Source organism: Xyrauchen texanus, chromosome 23 (assembly GCF_025860055.1).
Source record: "Xyrauchen texanus isolate HMW12.3.18 chromosome 23, RBS_HiC_50CHRs, whole genome shotgun sequence".
In the NCBI taxonomy this organism is placed as follows: Eukaryota; Metazoa; Chordata; class Actinopteri; order Cypriniformes; family Catostomidae; genus Xyrauchen; species Xyrauchen texanus.
The window spans coordinates 36,739,242-36,752,093 of NC_068298.1; the positions used below are offsets into that span (position 1 = coordinate 36,739,242).

The 12,852-nt window shown below is 38.6% G+C and overlaps 1 protein-coding gene across 1 annotated transcript; it reads right to left on the bottom strand.

Annotated features, from left to right (window-relative positions):
- Window positions 1-19: 19 nt before the first annotated feature.
- On the bottom strand, window positions 20-2,126 carry LOC127617212 (DNA damage-inducible transcript 4-like protein). The gene is made up of 2 exons (XM_052089143.1): window positions 1,869-2,126; window positions 20-1,351 (listed from the first exon to the last, which is right to left on the bottom strand). Exons 1-2 carry the CDS (start codon window positions 2,023-2,025, stop codon window positions 900-902), a joined length of 609 nt encoding a protein of 202 aa, XP_051945103.1. The 5' UTR covers window positions 2,026-2,126; the 3' UTR covers window positions 20-899.
- Window positions 2,127-12,852: the final 10,726 nt, after the last annotated feature.

The following is a 12,852-nucleotide window of genomic DNA, read 5'->3' on the forward strand; positions in this document are numbered from 1 at the left end:
TGTTCTCATAGTCTTTGGTTTAAGGATAATTTATTAAACTTTCGGTGTGCTTTAAAAATAAATTACAACTGATTCAGTAGTTTTGGTTTACTGGGAGACAATGCCAGCTTGTCCCTTTCATTTTAAAGTTACAAAACACACAGAGATAATATACAGTGATGTCAACATATATATAGTGTGGTGAAGTGATTCATATATGAACCCTCCTATATCCCTCAACATCTGTGCAAACAATACTGAAGAATCAAAACAGAACATTCTGTAGTGGTAACGCCCTTCACAGTCATATTCAACTTATGTCACAAAACATTGGGTTTCATCTGACCAAAAACAAGTGGCACAATATTACAAAAATGTAAGATATAGCATATATATAGCAACGTTTATCAAAAACTTTCATTATAAAGTGGCAAGATCATATGCGAAAATATATCGGAATCGAGATTTCCATGATATTTTAGACTTTTATATGTATATGATCTTCTAAGTATTAGATTTGAAGTCATAATTGTGAGATACTAAGTCATATAAGAGGAGTCAAAATAATGAGAAAGTAAATATTGACATTAAAAAAAGTTATGATGGTTATAATTGAGATAAAAATAATTATTAATATCGTATACATCTAGACTACTTTTCTCATAATTCTGACTAGTCAAAAGACTAGTCAGATTTCTCTCTCCATGTGGTGGAAAGGGGCTTCCATATTCTTGTGTTTGTATGATATTGCTTAAATAATAGTTCATGTTATTCTGGACAGTTATTATAAATTATTACACGCGTTTTTAGAAGATTCCGTAAACTCGGAAATAAATTAATGTAACAGTGAGAAATACTGTGCAAAACTTTGATGAAAATTTTCCTGAGACATTGTCATTTTACTCCAATGTCAATCCATCTTAATAAAATTCGAGTACAGTTGGAGTGGCCGATGAGTAGAGCTTCCGCCTGATCAGCCGGTATTCCCGTTTGATGCTTAAGACTTTACCGCCTCCAAAGAGGATCCTTAGCGGTGGCCATCCGTTCAAGTCAGACTGTAAGATGACTGACAGCTCAAAGGTGGGTGTGACACTCTGATCGGGTGTCACGATGCCCAGCTTCAGTAGTGTGCCCTTGTTTTCCATGAACATGTGGATTAAGGCGCCTCGTATCCCGCATGGCTCGTCCACGGATGCGCGCAGGATGTCTCCAGCCACACGCGCGGTCATGCGCCTAGGCAGACGCAGCTCCTGGCAGCGCAAACTCGCCCCTTTGGCATCAAAGAGACACTTCTCAATGCGTTTGGAGAGATCAAGCTGAAGACACACTTCTTCACCTGCTTCATCTTCCAAACTGCACTCAGATCCCAGACCTGTGCAGAAATAATGAGGAGTAAGTCTTAGCGGATCAGGAAGGAAACTTTACGCATTTGAAAGTGACTGATGCTCATTAGATTATAGGATGAGGAAACAGTACATAGTCATAGTCATCAGTTGATCGGAGCAGTTAAAACAGGAATTTTATGATGTCGCAAATCGAGAAAGCTGGGACAATGTGCACCACTAATCATGAGACTGTGCCAAAACTCCCGCCAATAATAATAATAATAATAATAAAAAGCTATTAGGGAAGACTGGGGCAATTTGTCACTTTAAAATTATATATATATATATATATATATATATATATAAAAAGGATACTACATTTTGTCACATTACAAGTTGCCTCAATGGTGTGGCAATGACTTGGGGAATAATTATATATATATATATATATATATATATATATATATATATATATATATATATATATATATATATATATAAAAATAAATCATTATTCAGACATAATAAAAAGATACATTCATATTAGAAAGTTAAGCAACTCACTTAATGAACTTTGTGCTTTCATGAGTCTGCCGCAGGGCTTCAGTTTCTCTTTGTCGGATTTGATATCTTGGAGAAACCTCAAACCCTCCACAAGGTTTTCCTGCTCGCACTTGACGGTCATCCCGTTACCGAACACCAGTGCTTGAGTGTAGACCATTTTAACGTTATTTCCTCCGAGTAGTTCCCCAACAGCTCGCCCAGCTTCTCCACAGATACTATCGTTGTTCCTTCCATGAATGCTAGAGGTTGGAATGTGACTTCTTCCCTCACGCCGGCAGTATTTATACTGGCCGCTATGCGTTGCATCAGGTGATAGTGGGCGGGGCGATATTACGCAAACCCAAGAGAGGTTAAATCATCAAATCAGAATGCAGAAGTACATGCAACCCAACCAGACTCTTGCGTTAGTACTACTATTCTCTGATTAGTTAACTTAATATGTTATATTAAATACATAAACAAGCACACACAGCCTAACATTGAGAAGACTTTTAAAAAGTGGCTTAATTTATCTGACTTCACTGTTGACATTCGACTTTTTGATATTTTTGTTTTTTTAATCTTTTAAACTTTTAGTTTTTGCAGTTCTCTAAATAGTGCTGTGTAAAAGTATTAAAGGGACTTGTAGATGTACAGAAATGATTAATTATTAATAATAGTAATAATATTGTCTGAAGTAATCAATATATATTGACATCACACACACACACACACACACACACACACACACACACACACACACACACACACAAACACACAAATTGGCTTGTGATTCAGACAGTATAAGACGAGATGTGATTATTCACAGGTGAGACTCACATGACCAGACAGACTAACTCTGCAGTTAGTCAGATCCTGTTCAGCAAGTCTGCTAATTAAATATTCTTCATTCTGTAAGAGCAGAATGCCCCTTATGACCCGCAGATAAAATCTTTCCACTCTTACACACTCTTTGGGTCCATTGTATTGTTATGATCAAATTATATTGAATTAATACATCAACTGAAACCCTTTACCTAACCTTACTATTTAGTTGATGTTTACTGTATATCCTATATAAACTCAGTAAGCCCATGAGCAACATTGTTGCCGGTTATGTCTGAAAAACATGATTATTACTTGCTGGTTTCAATGTGGGGTCCAATCCTGGGTCCCCCACACTGCTAACGCAACACACTTCCAGTAGCACCACAGAGAAAGTTAAACATGCTGGAGCTGATGCAGACATGTCTGATAGGAGATGGCACTTGTCGGTATGTCAGAATAATGTGGCCGGGATACCGGAACTTTTGGAAACAACATGCCAACAACATGCCAACTTCCTGTTTGATTGTGTTGTGTGGGAACAATCCTTATTACAGAATTTACATACAGGTCAGGGGTATAATTTTAAAGTGCTAAAATTACCAAATTACAATGCACAAATTAACACATTGAATAGACAGCCCTAAATCTAAAAGACACATTATTTTTTTATTACACACGTTTTTCTCACAGTTATTACAATTATCACATTTTACTTAAGAATTTTTTAAGTGTAAAAATGTGGGTTTAATTCTGAATTTCTTCCTTAAATATGAAAATGTTGTCATCTTTTACTCATGCCCATGTCGTTCCAAACCCGCATGACTTTCTTTAGTGGAAACAAAATGGTGAATTTTTATATTAACTTAATTAAATGGCAAAAAAAGATTTAGAATGACTTCAGAAGAATTGTAATATAGGACGCAAGTCCTACAGACTACTTTTATGGTGCTTTTTTTTTTTGTCAATTGAGAGCTTGAGAGCCGCAGCCTCCTTTTGCTATTATTAAATGGAAAAGAGTGACAAGGATATTTTTAAAAACTTTACATTTTGTGTTCCTCGAAAGAAAAAGTGGTAACACTTGGTTACAAATAAGGATGTATTTGTTAACATTTGTTTACGACATAAGTGATCATGGAATAACAATGACCAATAATTTTACACCACTTATTAATCTTAGATAATGTTAATTGGACATTAATTGGACATATTAAAAAAGTTATGTATTAATATATTATATGTATTAATTTATACATTAATATATAGAAAGAATTGGTTAATACATTATAAACTAAAATGAACTAACAAGGAACAATAATATTTAAAAATTAATGTTTACTAATAGTTATCATAAAAATATATTGTTCATTAATAGTTCATGATACCTGATACATTAACTAATATTAAAATATATAGTTTGTGCTACTGTGCTGCTGTAAAGTTGTACTGATTTGGACCAAAATGAGGGCAAGGAAATGATGAAAGAATGTTCATTTCTGGCTGAACAATTCCTTTAATGAAATATAATTTTAACTCAGATAAAAATACTTCTTGCTTGCTTGCATTGTGCTGAAGTTGTGACATGATTTTACACACGTTCAGACTTACAGACCTTCAATCAACAACTTGTTGGCTGCCAGGCTGTGAGTCATGATGTGAGACTTTTCCTCGTGATTTCAGCTTTGTTATCTGTCATTAACTGACTCCATAGCTCTTGGGCACAGCTGTGACGTCACAATGCAGAAGTAGAAAACATCTTACGATACTGTAATGAGGAACTAAAGGAGAGTTCCGTAGAACAATCTTTGAGAAGTTATACAGAATATTTCTGAGTGGGTGAACAGATTTCTATTGTTACTAAACTCAAAAGACCAATTTATGCCAAAAAATGTCCATAGAAAAACAAAGATACTTTCATACATTAAAATAATTGTACATTATATTACTTTATTAATTATTACGTTTTACACAGCACTTCTGTAGTTTTGAAGATTCTGAAATATTTTGTCAATAAAACCAAAACTAAATCCATGTTTTTATAGAAAACATTTTCGCTGACTCTTTTGATTGAACCCTTATACAGTAAAAGGTTCTATATGGAACTCATAACGGTTCCAAATATGAAGCGAGTGATAGAACCCTTTAAAGGATTATTCCGGGTTCAATACAAGTTGAGCTCAATCGACAGCATTTGTGGCATAAAAAATGTGGCATACAAAAATGTATTTAGACTCGTCCCTCCTTTTGTTTAAAAAAGCACAAATTTGGGTTACAATGAGGGACTTGCTAACTTACTTAATATGTTTAGTTTATTTATTAATTTCAAAGCCTTTTGTGATCAGCAAATGGGGAATATTATATCATTTTATTTGATTATTTTGATCGCATAAGCTGATTTAAACTAATGATTGTTCATCTGTCAATGTCTAATTAAAACCTGACAGATGTGTCCTCTTGTCAGCTGCATTAGTTTTTGCTTCATGGATGAACCCTCAGTCTGTACACATGTGCATGTCTACCCATCTGGACCTGGGATATCTAACACTTTACAAAGTCTTATTTGATATAAAACCTTTTTTTCCTCTATTAAATTTCTTATATGTTTAATGGATTTTATTTATTTATTTTTTTTTCAGAATAATCACTTTATCAGTCCACTACTCAAATTAAATCAGATTTTCGGTAGAAACCTGCTGGACTCCAAAAAACAGACAAACTGGGGGCCTGGGTAGCTCAGTGAGTATTGAAGCTGACTACCCCCCATGGAGTCACGAGTTTGAATCCAGGGCGTGCTGAGTGACTCCAGCCAGGTATCCTTAGCAACCAAATTGGCCCGGTTGCTAGGGAGGGTAGAGTCACATGGGGTAACCTCATCATGGTCACTATAATGTGGTTCTTGCTCTCGGTGGGGCATGTGGCGAGTTGTGGGTGGATGTCGCGGAGAATAGCGTGAAGTCTCCACATGCGCTATGTCTCAGTGGTAACGCACTCAACAAACCACGTGATAAGATGCGCAGATTGACGGTCTCAGACGTGGAGGCAACTGAGATTCGTCCTCCGTCACCCGGATTAAGGCGAGTCATTACGCCACCATGAGGACTTAGAGAGCACTGGGAATGGCTCTCACCGAGGTTCTTTGGAGTCCCAGAGGCTGATGTATTTCAGTCACCTTTTTCAACCTTTGGAATAGTGTGCTACAGGGTGAGATAGCCAACTTCATGCAGCTGAAAAAGTTCTATTTATGTGTTGATTTGATTGAACAGTGCTGGCAGTAATCAGGTCTGGGTGAGTCTAGTCCAGCTGAACGCCATTATGGATGCAGTTTCATAGATTTGGGGATTTAGTAACTAGGGGGGCAAATACTTTTTCCACACAATCCCTGTTGTTATTGGATAACTTCTTTGCTTCAGTAAATAACATTATCATTTAAAAACTGTATTCTATGTTTTCTCAGATTGCCTTTGTTTTATATTAGATTTTGTTGGTATCGATATACACAAAAACAGAAGAAATCAGAATGGGGCAAATAATTATTCACAGAAATCCGTGCATCTTATCACATGGCTCTGTACCTTCAACATATACTTTTTTTTAAATTAAAGGTTGTATTAGTTAACATAAGTTAATGCATTATGAGCTAACATGAACTAGCAATGAATAGTAGTACATTTATGAATTAACATTAACCTTGATTAATAAATTAATCATAAAATAGATAAAGCCTTATGTTTATTGTTAGTTCACGATACTGCACCTAATGCAGTAAACTAACAAAGCCTTATTGTAAAGTGTTCATCCCAAAACTACAGTAGATTTAATGTGGATAACTTTGGAAAACATTAGTCATAGTGGAATAGTGGAGGAAGAATCTCCATGGTGTAAAACGATAGGAAATAGGGGGTGGTGTTGAAAAACTTACAGGAGAATAAATACATGCAGCCAAACACAGACGAGTGAGCTCAAAATTCACTTTTATTTCCACAGTAGTTTCAAGAGAATCTCCTTGTGCAATGTGGGTTGTAATCATCAGTAGTCTCCACTGGCTCTGATCATAATGATCTGGGGTGGCTGCTCAACGGCTCTTCTGGAATGGGACCTCGCACACCTTTTGGGATTGGAGGAACCTCTCTCTCCTCAGGCCACTCTTGGACTGGATCCATGTGAATCTCTCCATTTTTCCCCCAATTTGGAATGCCCAGTTAGCACTACTTGGTAGGTCCTCATGGTGGCGTGGTTACTCACTTTAATCCTGGTTGCGTATGACAAGTCTCAGTTGCCTCTGAGACCTTCAATCCATGCATCTTATCACATGGCTCGTTTTGCATCACATCACAGAGACTCACAGCATGTGGAGGCTCATGCTACTCTCCACGATCCATGCACAACTTACCACGCACCTCATTTAGAGTGAGAACCACTTAATCGTGACCACGAGGAGGTTACCCCATGTCACTCTACCCTCCCTAGCAACCGGGCCAATTTGGTTGCTTAGGAGACCTGGCTGGAGTCACTCAGCACACCCTGGATTCGACCTTGCGACTCCAAGGGTGGTAGTCAGCGTCAATACTTGCTGAGCTACCCAGGCACCAAGAGAGTTGTAATTTGTTGAACATTTTTGGTCACTACACAATTCCTAATCTTCCATTAGTTATTTTATAGTTTTGATGACTTCACCAGAATAATAGCAATGTCATCAAACCATAAAATAACACACTGCAACATGTGAAATATAGTTAATAAAAAGATTGAGTAAGTGTCAACTTTTGACTGGTAGTGTATGAGTAAAGTGAATAAAAGGATGCTTGTTTCGAATCCCATTGCATGGTTTCCTGTAGTGGTCAACCAAATCCACACCATTGAGCAAGACAAGTTAGTAATGATTCCTGTACTCTAGAGAATTTTCCAGAGTTTGTCTAAGAGTTCTGTAGAACAGTAATCTCTCTCTCCAAACCCTGCACTGCTCTCTTGGGATATCTGATACAGTGTTAGCAGTGGTGTGACATATTCCAAAACCTAGTAGTATGTCTAGGAACAAAAACACAAAGAGATGGTAAGATTTATGTTGTTTCAATGGCAGTACACTTCTTAGCCAGAAGCAGGCATGCCTTTTGGCATTCAATGTTTGGGTTCAGCTTCACAGTTATGCACACTAATGTAAGATTAAGATTAGTGTGTCCCAAAGCAAATTAAATTGAAAATAGAATTCCAAAGGTTCCTGGATGGTATACTGTTTCTGCTGGATTTTCTAAGTATGCATGCGTCATTTCTTCAGTTGCAGAAAAATGGCAAGGAGTGCAGCGGCAAAGGCGCCTCAGCGTTTGTTAGTGTATGAACTTAAATCATAGAGACTGCATGACATGAACATTGGGAAAACACTGGGCACTTACTCTATCCACTATCCACTTAGCCATTAGCATTTAGTGTTTGAATTTTCAAAGTGTAGTATCGACCCAAAAGGATTTTTTTTTTTTACGACATGAAAGCATTCACCATTTTTAAACTGACGCAAGTGACGTTTCAAATGCATGCAATATGTTACTGGTAGCTTTCACACATTAGCCGACCTCAGTTCATCACTTGTCTCAAATAATGATCACACAGTGTGGGTTCATGGGAAAGCATTCAACTAATTTTTGCAAGGTGCTGTCTTTAAAGCAGTTTTGCTAGTTACCACATTTACTATTAATTACAATTGTTTTGCCTGACCAGCATTGGAGCCATGTAACTCTAACTCTGTCCCTTCAGCTATGTTTGGCAAGAGGCACCCATTGAGTGCATGAATTGTCTTACACTCTGTTATCGCTCACTCGTTATTTTGTTTGAAGAAGTCCTTCATCCTGGTAGTGGTAGTACACTTGTTTTTGTTGCATTTGAACATGCTAGTGTACTCCTGAATGTTAACAATTTACCTTATGCTAGCTTTTAAACTACAGTAGCATGCTAGTGTACTCCTGAATTTGCTAATTTGAACTAGCATGCTACTCTATTCCTAAATGTACATGAATTTACCGTAGCTATCTTTTGAACTAGCATGGTAGTGTACTCCTAAAATGTTCATAAAATTACTGCGCCCTTCAAGTGGAGTAGGAAATTTCATAATTACGAATTTTGAGCACATGAATGACCAAGCGAAGTCTTATTTAAAAGTAGGAAACTTCTAGGTTACTATTGTAACCTCTGTTCCCTGATGGAGGGAACGAGACATTGTGTCGAATGTAGTGACACTAGGGGCCTTTCTTGAAGGCCTCGGTTACTTCTGAACTTGAGAAAAGGCCAATGAGAAATTGGCAGACAGAATTTGCATGTTCCTCCCCGGACATACGGGTATAAAAGGAGGGAATCGTGCATCTTTCCATTCAGGTTTTGCACTGAGGAGCCGAGAATAAGGTTCGGCCGTTACAGTGGCTCGGTGCAGCGTCGTGGCCGGGGGGACTCAACATCTCGTTCCCTCTATCAGGGAACAGAGGTTACAATAGTAACCTAGACGTTCCCCTTCTGTCACTCACTTGACGTTGTGTCGAATGAAGCGACACTAGGTGTCCCTATTCAATCACGCCATACACTGAACCATGTATGTGAGCTGCTGATGCAGGTGCGGGCAGGCAGTTGCGTGCCAAAGCAGCAGGCTGCATCAGACTGCACGTACCCTTCCCCAACGGCCCATAAAAACATCAAACGACACAAGTCTTCCGTGTCAGACGCCGGGATGCTCTCCGATGCAGTGGCGAAGTCCTCATCCAGCTCGGTGGGTCCGAAGGAGTAGTCAGACTGGCCGCTCTCACCTCGAGCCCGGACTGAAGTCAACAAGCGTGCCGGGGGGTGGGTGATTCGAGGGGATTTACTCGGCGAAACCTAGCCCGCTGCCATCCCCAAATTGCCTCCATCGCCAGCCGGGTCGTCCTCAATCCGGTGGGAAGAAGGAGCAACGTGGGGGGCAGCTGGAGTGGCGTTCCTTTTTAGGAAGGAAAGCTAGCCAGGTGGTATTGGTGGAGGGGATATTTTTATTCTAGAGAACATTTTATTGGACAAAATGAGTCATCAACATTTTTGATGGAGAGAAAGACTGAACATTTTAAATGTGTATATCTACTAGATATTAAATTTGTCCACTTATGGGTGTACAATTGCATATAGATGAACTCAATGTTAACAGGCATGAAGTAAAAGCCACAAAACCTTCAAGAAGGTTGAAGGTTCGATCCATGCAAGAAGCATGATACAATCATCAACATTTGTTTCATTGACTCTATATTTTATCTGTTAAGACTGTTTTTTGTTTTTATCAAGAATATACATAAGCCCATGCAATTCTGAAGATTTTCCTTGCTGTTTAGATACATGGACTAGGTTACGGCTATGACAAGCATAGTACATCCACCCTTTTCACATGTACTTCCAGCTTCAGGAAGATATTTAAAACTACCACTCTTCTAATTCTTTGTTTTGCAGCAATGGCCTTTAAGACGTTTGAGAGCAAATAGTGTGTCTTTACTGCCCTCTTGGGGTTGACAAGTAGTGCCTCACACGTTGAGTGCAAATGGAATGTACCTGGAAGGATAAACTTCAGGCAGCCAATATAGAAAGTCCAGTCCACAGACCTCAGAGATCTCCACTGGAGCAGGACCCTGCAAGAACAGACACATGTACAGATTACAGTGTACAGTAAATTAGAGAAAGAGAAAGTTGTATCTTAATACTCTTTTCATTTGCTCTGTACTGCTACTGTATTTTGCTCTAAATGCAATTTTATTGTATTTTGCACCATTGTTTATTGCCAGCATTGTCTGCTAATGATTCTGCAATAAAAATGTTGTTCACCATGGTAATAAATCATTCCACAACAATACTACTGAGTGCACCTTTAGCAAATAAATAACATTTTAATTAGAGGCAGCAGTGTGAATCCAGAGACATGAAACGGCGGGAACAAGCACAGCTCTAATAAGACCAGATCAATATGTAAGTAATTTTTTATTATAAATTCTTCTCTCTGCCCAGCCAAATTTGCGACGTCTGATTAGCATATCGTGTGAAAACTGTGAAACCTAGTTTGCCCTCTGCTGTTTTGCATGGACAGTTATTGTAGAATTGCCAGTCTTATCCTACAATCAGAAACTGTTGCTATTGTACTATTTGTTGATAACTTTGTGCAAGCTTTCAAGTTAGCAAGACAACATTTGTCTTTATTCTTGGTAAATTTAGTAATATAATGGCTAATTTGTAATTTATGTAGAACCACATTTTGAATGTTAATTTGTAAATTTGATTTGTCTTTACAGTTTGACTACAGACACATGCAAATATACAAACAACAATGACTCATGTGTGCTGTGAGTTCTACACCAGGGAAATAAAGAGCCAAAACTAAAATGTATTTGTTAGTGTTATAATTTATTGGTATCGACCTTTAACTCGCTTTTAACGCCACACAATATCATTTTGATCTTTGGATTTCAAGATACAGCATTTGCACAGAAGAAAGTGAAAGAAATCTATTATGGTCACAGTTCTCTTGGAATATAGCACTTGCGGTAAAGAAAAAACCCCAAAAAACCTCACTGTTCTTTTTTATTCTTTCAGCGTTTTGAATGACTTCCTGTGGCAATATGAGATAGGAAAGTGTCCACTGTCCAGTCAATCCACACTTCAGAATCTCACCACATGTAGTAGGTCATAGTAGGTTTATGAATACAGAGGATTTGGACATGCTACTGCATTGGCATACTATACAGTAGGGAAGTATGCATATTTGGATGGATGGTAAGTGAAATGACGCAGTTTTGCTCTTAGTACTGTTGTGCATATGCACAACTGTAGTTCCAGCTTCGACCACTGGGGCAGTTCCGATATTCAATAAGCATAGGCTGATTTAGCAGACAAAACATTCAACCTTCTTACAGTACATTTATTGTAAAGCGATAGTCCCCCTGGAGCAACCTTGGGTGAAGTGGTGCTGGTAATGGCTCATTATGACTGAGCACATGTTTCAGTAGTTCACAAGTTAATGTAATCCTGCTTAGAGGATAGTGTAAATGTTTGTGGCTCGCTGTCCTGGGTGAAGGGCTTGAGGCTTGAGGCTTGACCTGAACACAAATACCCCCCCAGACTTGGAGTAGCTATTAAGAATAGGTAGGATGAGAAAGGGGAGGTGGGGGAATGCTGGAAGACTTGATGACATGTAGAGGTAAGTGGCTGTTATTTATGTTATATATATGCTCACTCAGGTGATGTGATTGGTCATGAGGCCAGATGGTGAGGAATTCTTCAAGCAGGTGGATGAGGTAAGGTACTGTGTAGTTATTAGACAGAATCCATCAGATCACTTCAGATAGCATTTACAAAATCTTTGGGTTTATTTTGCAGCCGAAAGTGAGGCGGATGGCAAAGTACAATTTTTTATTCCAGCGGATGCCGAAGATGTGCCAAAAGTCAGGGTGCAGGGGCATACTTTTGAATGCCAATGTTATGTGGACTTTAGCAAGCCACACCTCCCTACCTACTTTTTTGATCAATCGAACTGCTTGATCGACATCATGATAGCGGAGGGAGTATTCGTTAACAGAGATGAGACTGTTGATGCTCGGATGAGGTATTTTTGGGGGGGCTGAGAGATCGATTATGAGAACTTTTTTCCCTAAAACTTTTCTAGTTGCTACTCCGATGGGGTTGATATGGAAATTCTTGAATAGGGGTTTTTCAAAGGTGCCTATCATGAAGCCAGATTTAACTTCTTTACTGAGGAGGTCATCTACTACATGTTGTTTGGTGAGGGCTGATTGCAAATTGTGGCAGATGAGGTTTGAGGCTGGCATGCTCTTTAGCCCGGGGTTGAAGCCATGCTTTAAAGCAGACAATACAAAAATGTTTGACGGGGCAAACGGAGCAAGCATGAGCTCCTCTGCAGAAGTTACAGATGTGCAGGAAGCGGCATAGTGATTTGTGGCATCCGCAGAAGTTGAAATGATTGTAAATTTTTTTACCTACTGAATATACCGTATTACTGATCTGCTGTGGTAGTCTTTGATGGAAGAATTTGACGGGTTGACCTACAGACGGCACATGAGATGCTCTTGTGTCCCAGGAACACTATTATGTAAGTCTAAATCTAGCACTCCCAAGTACTGACATTGGTTCCACTTTGCTACTCTAGCTGCACATTTAGCTGAAAATAGTTTGTGGG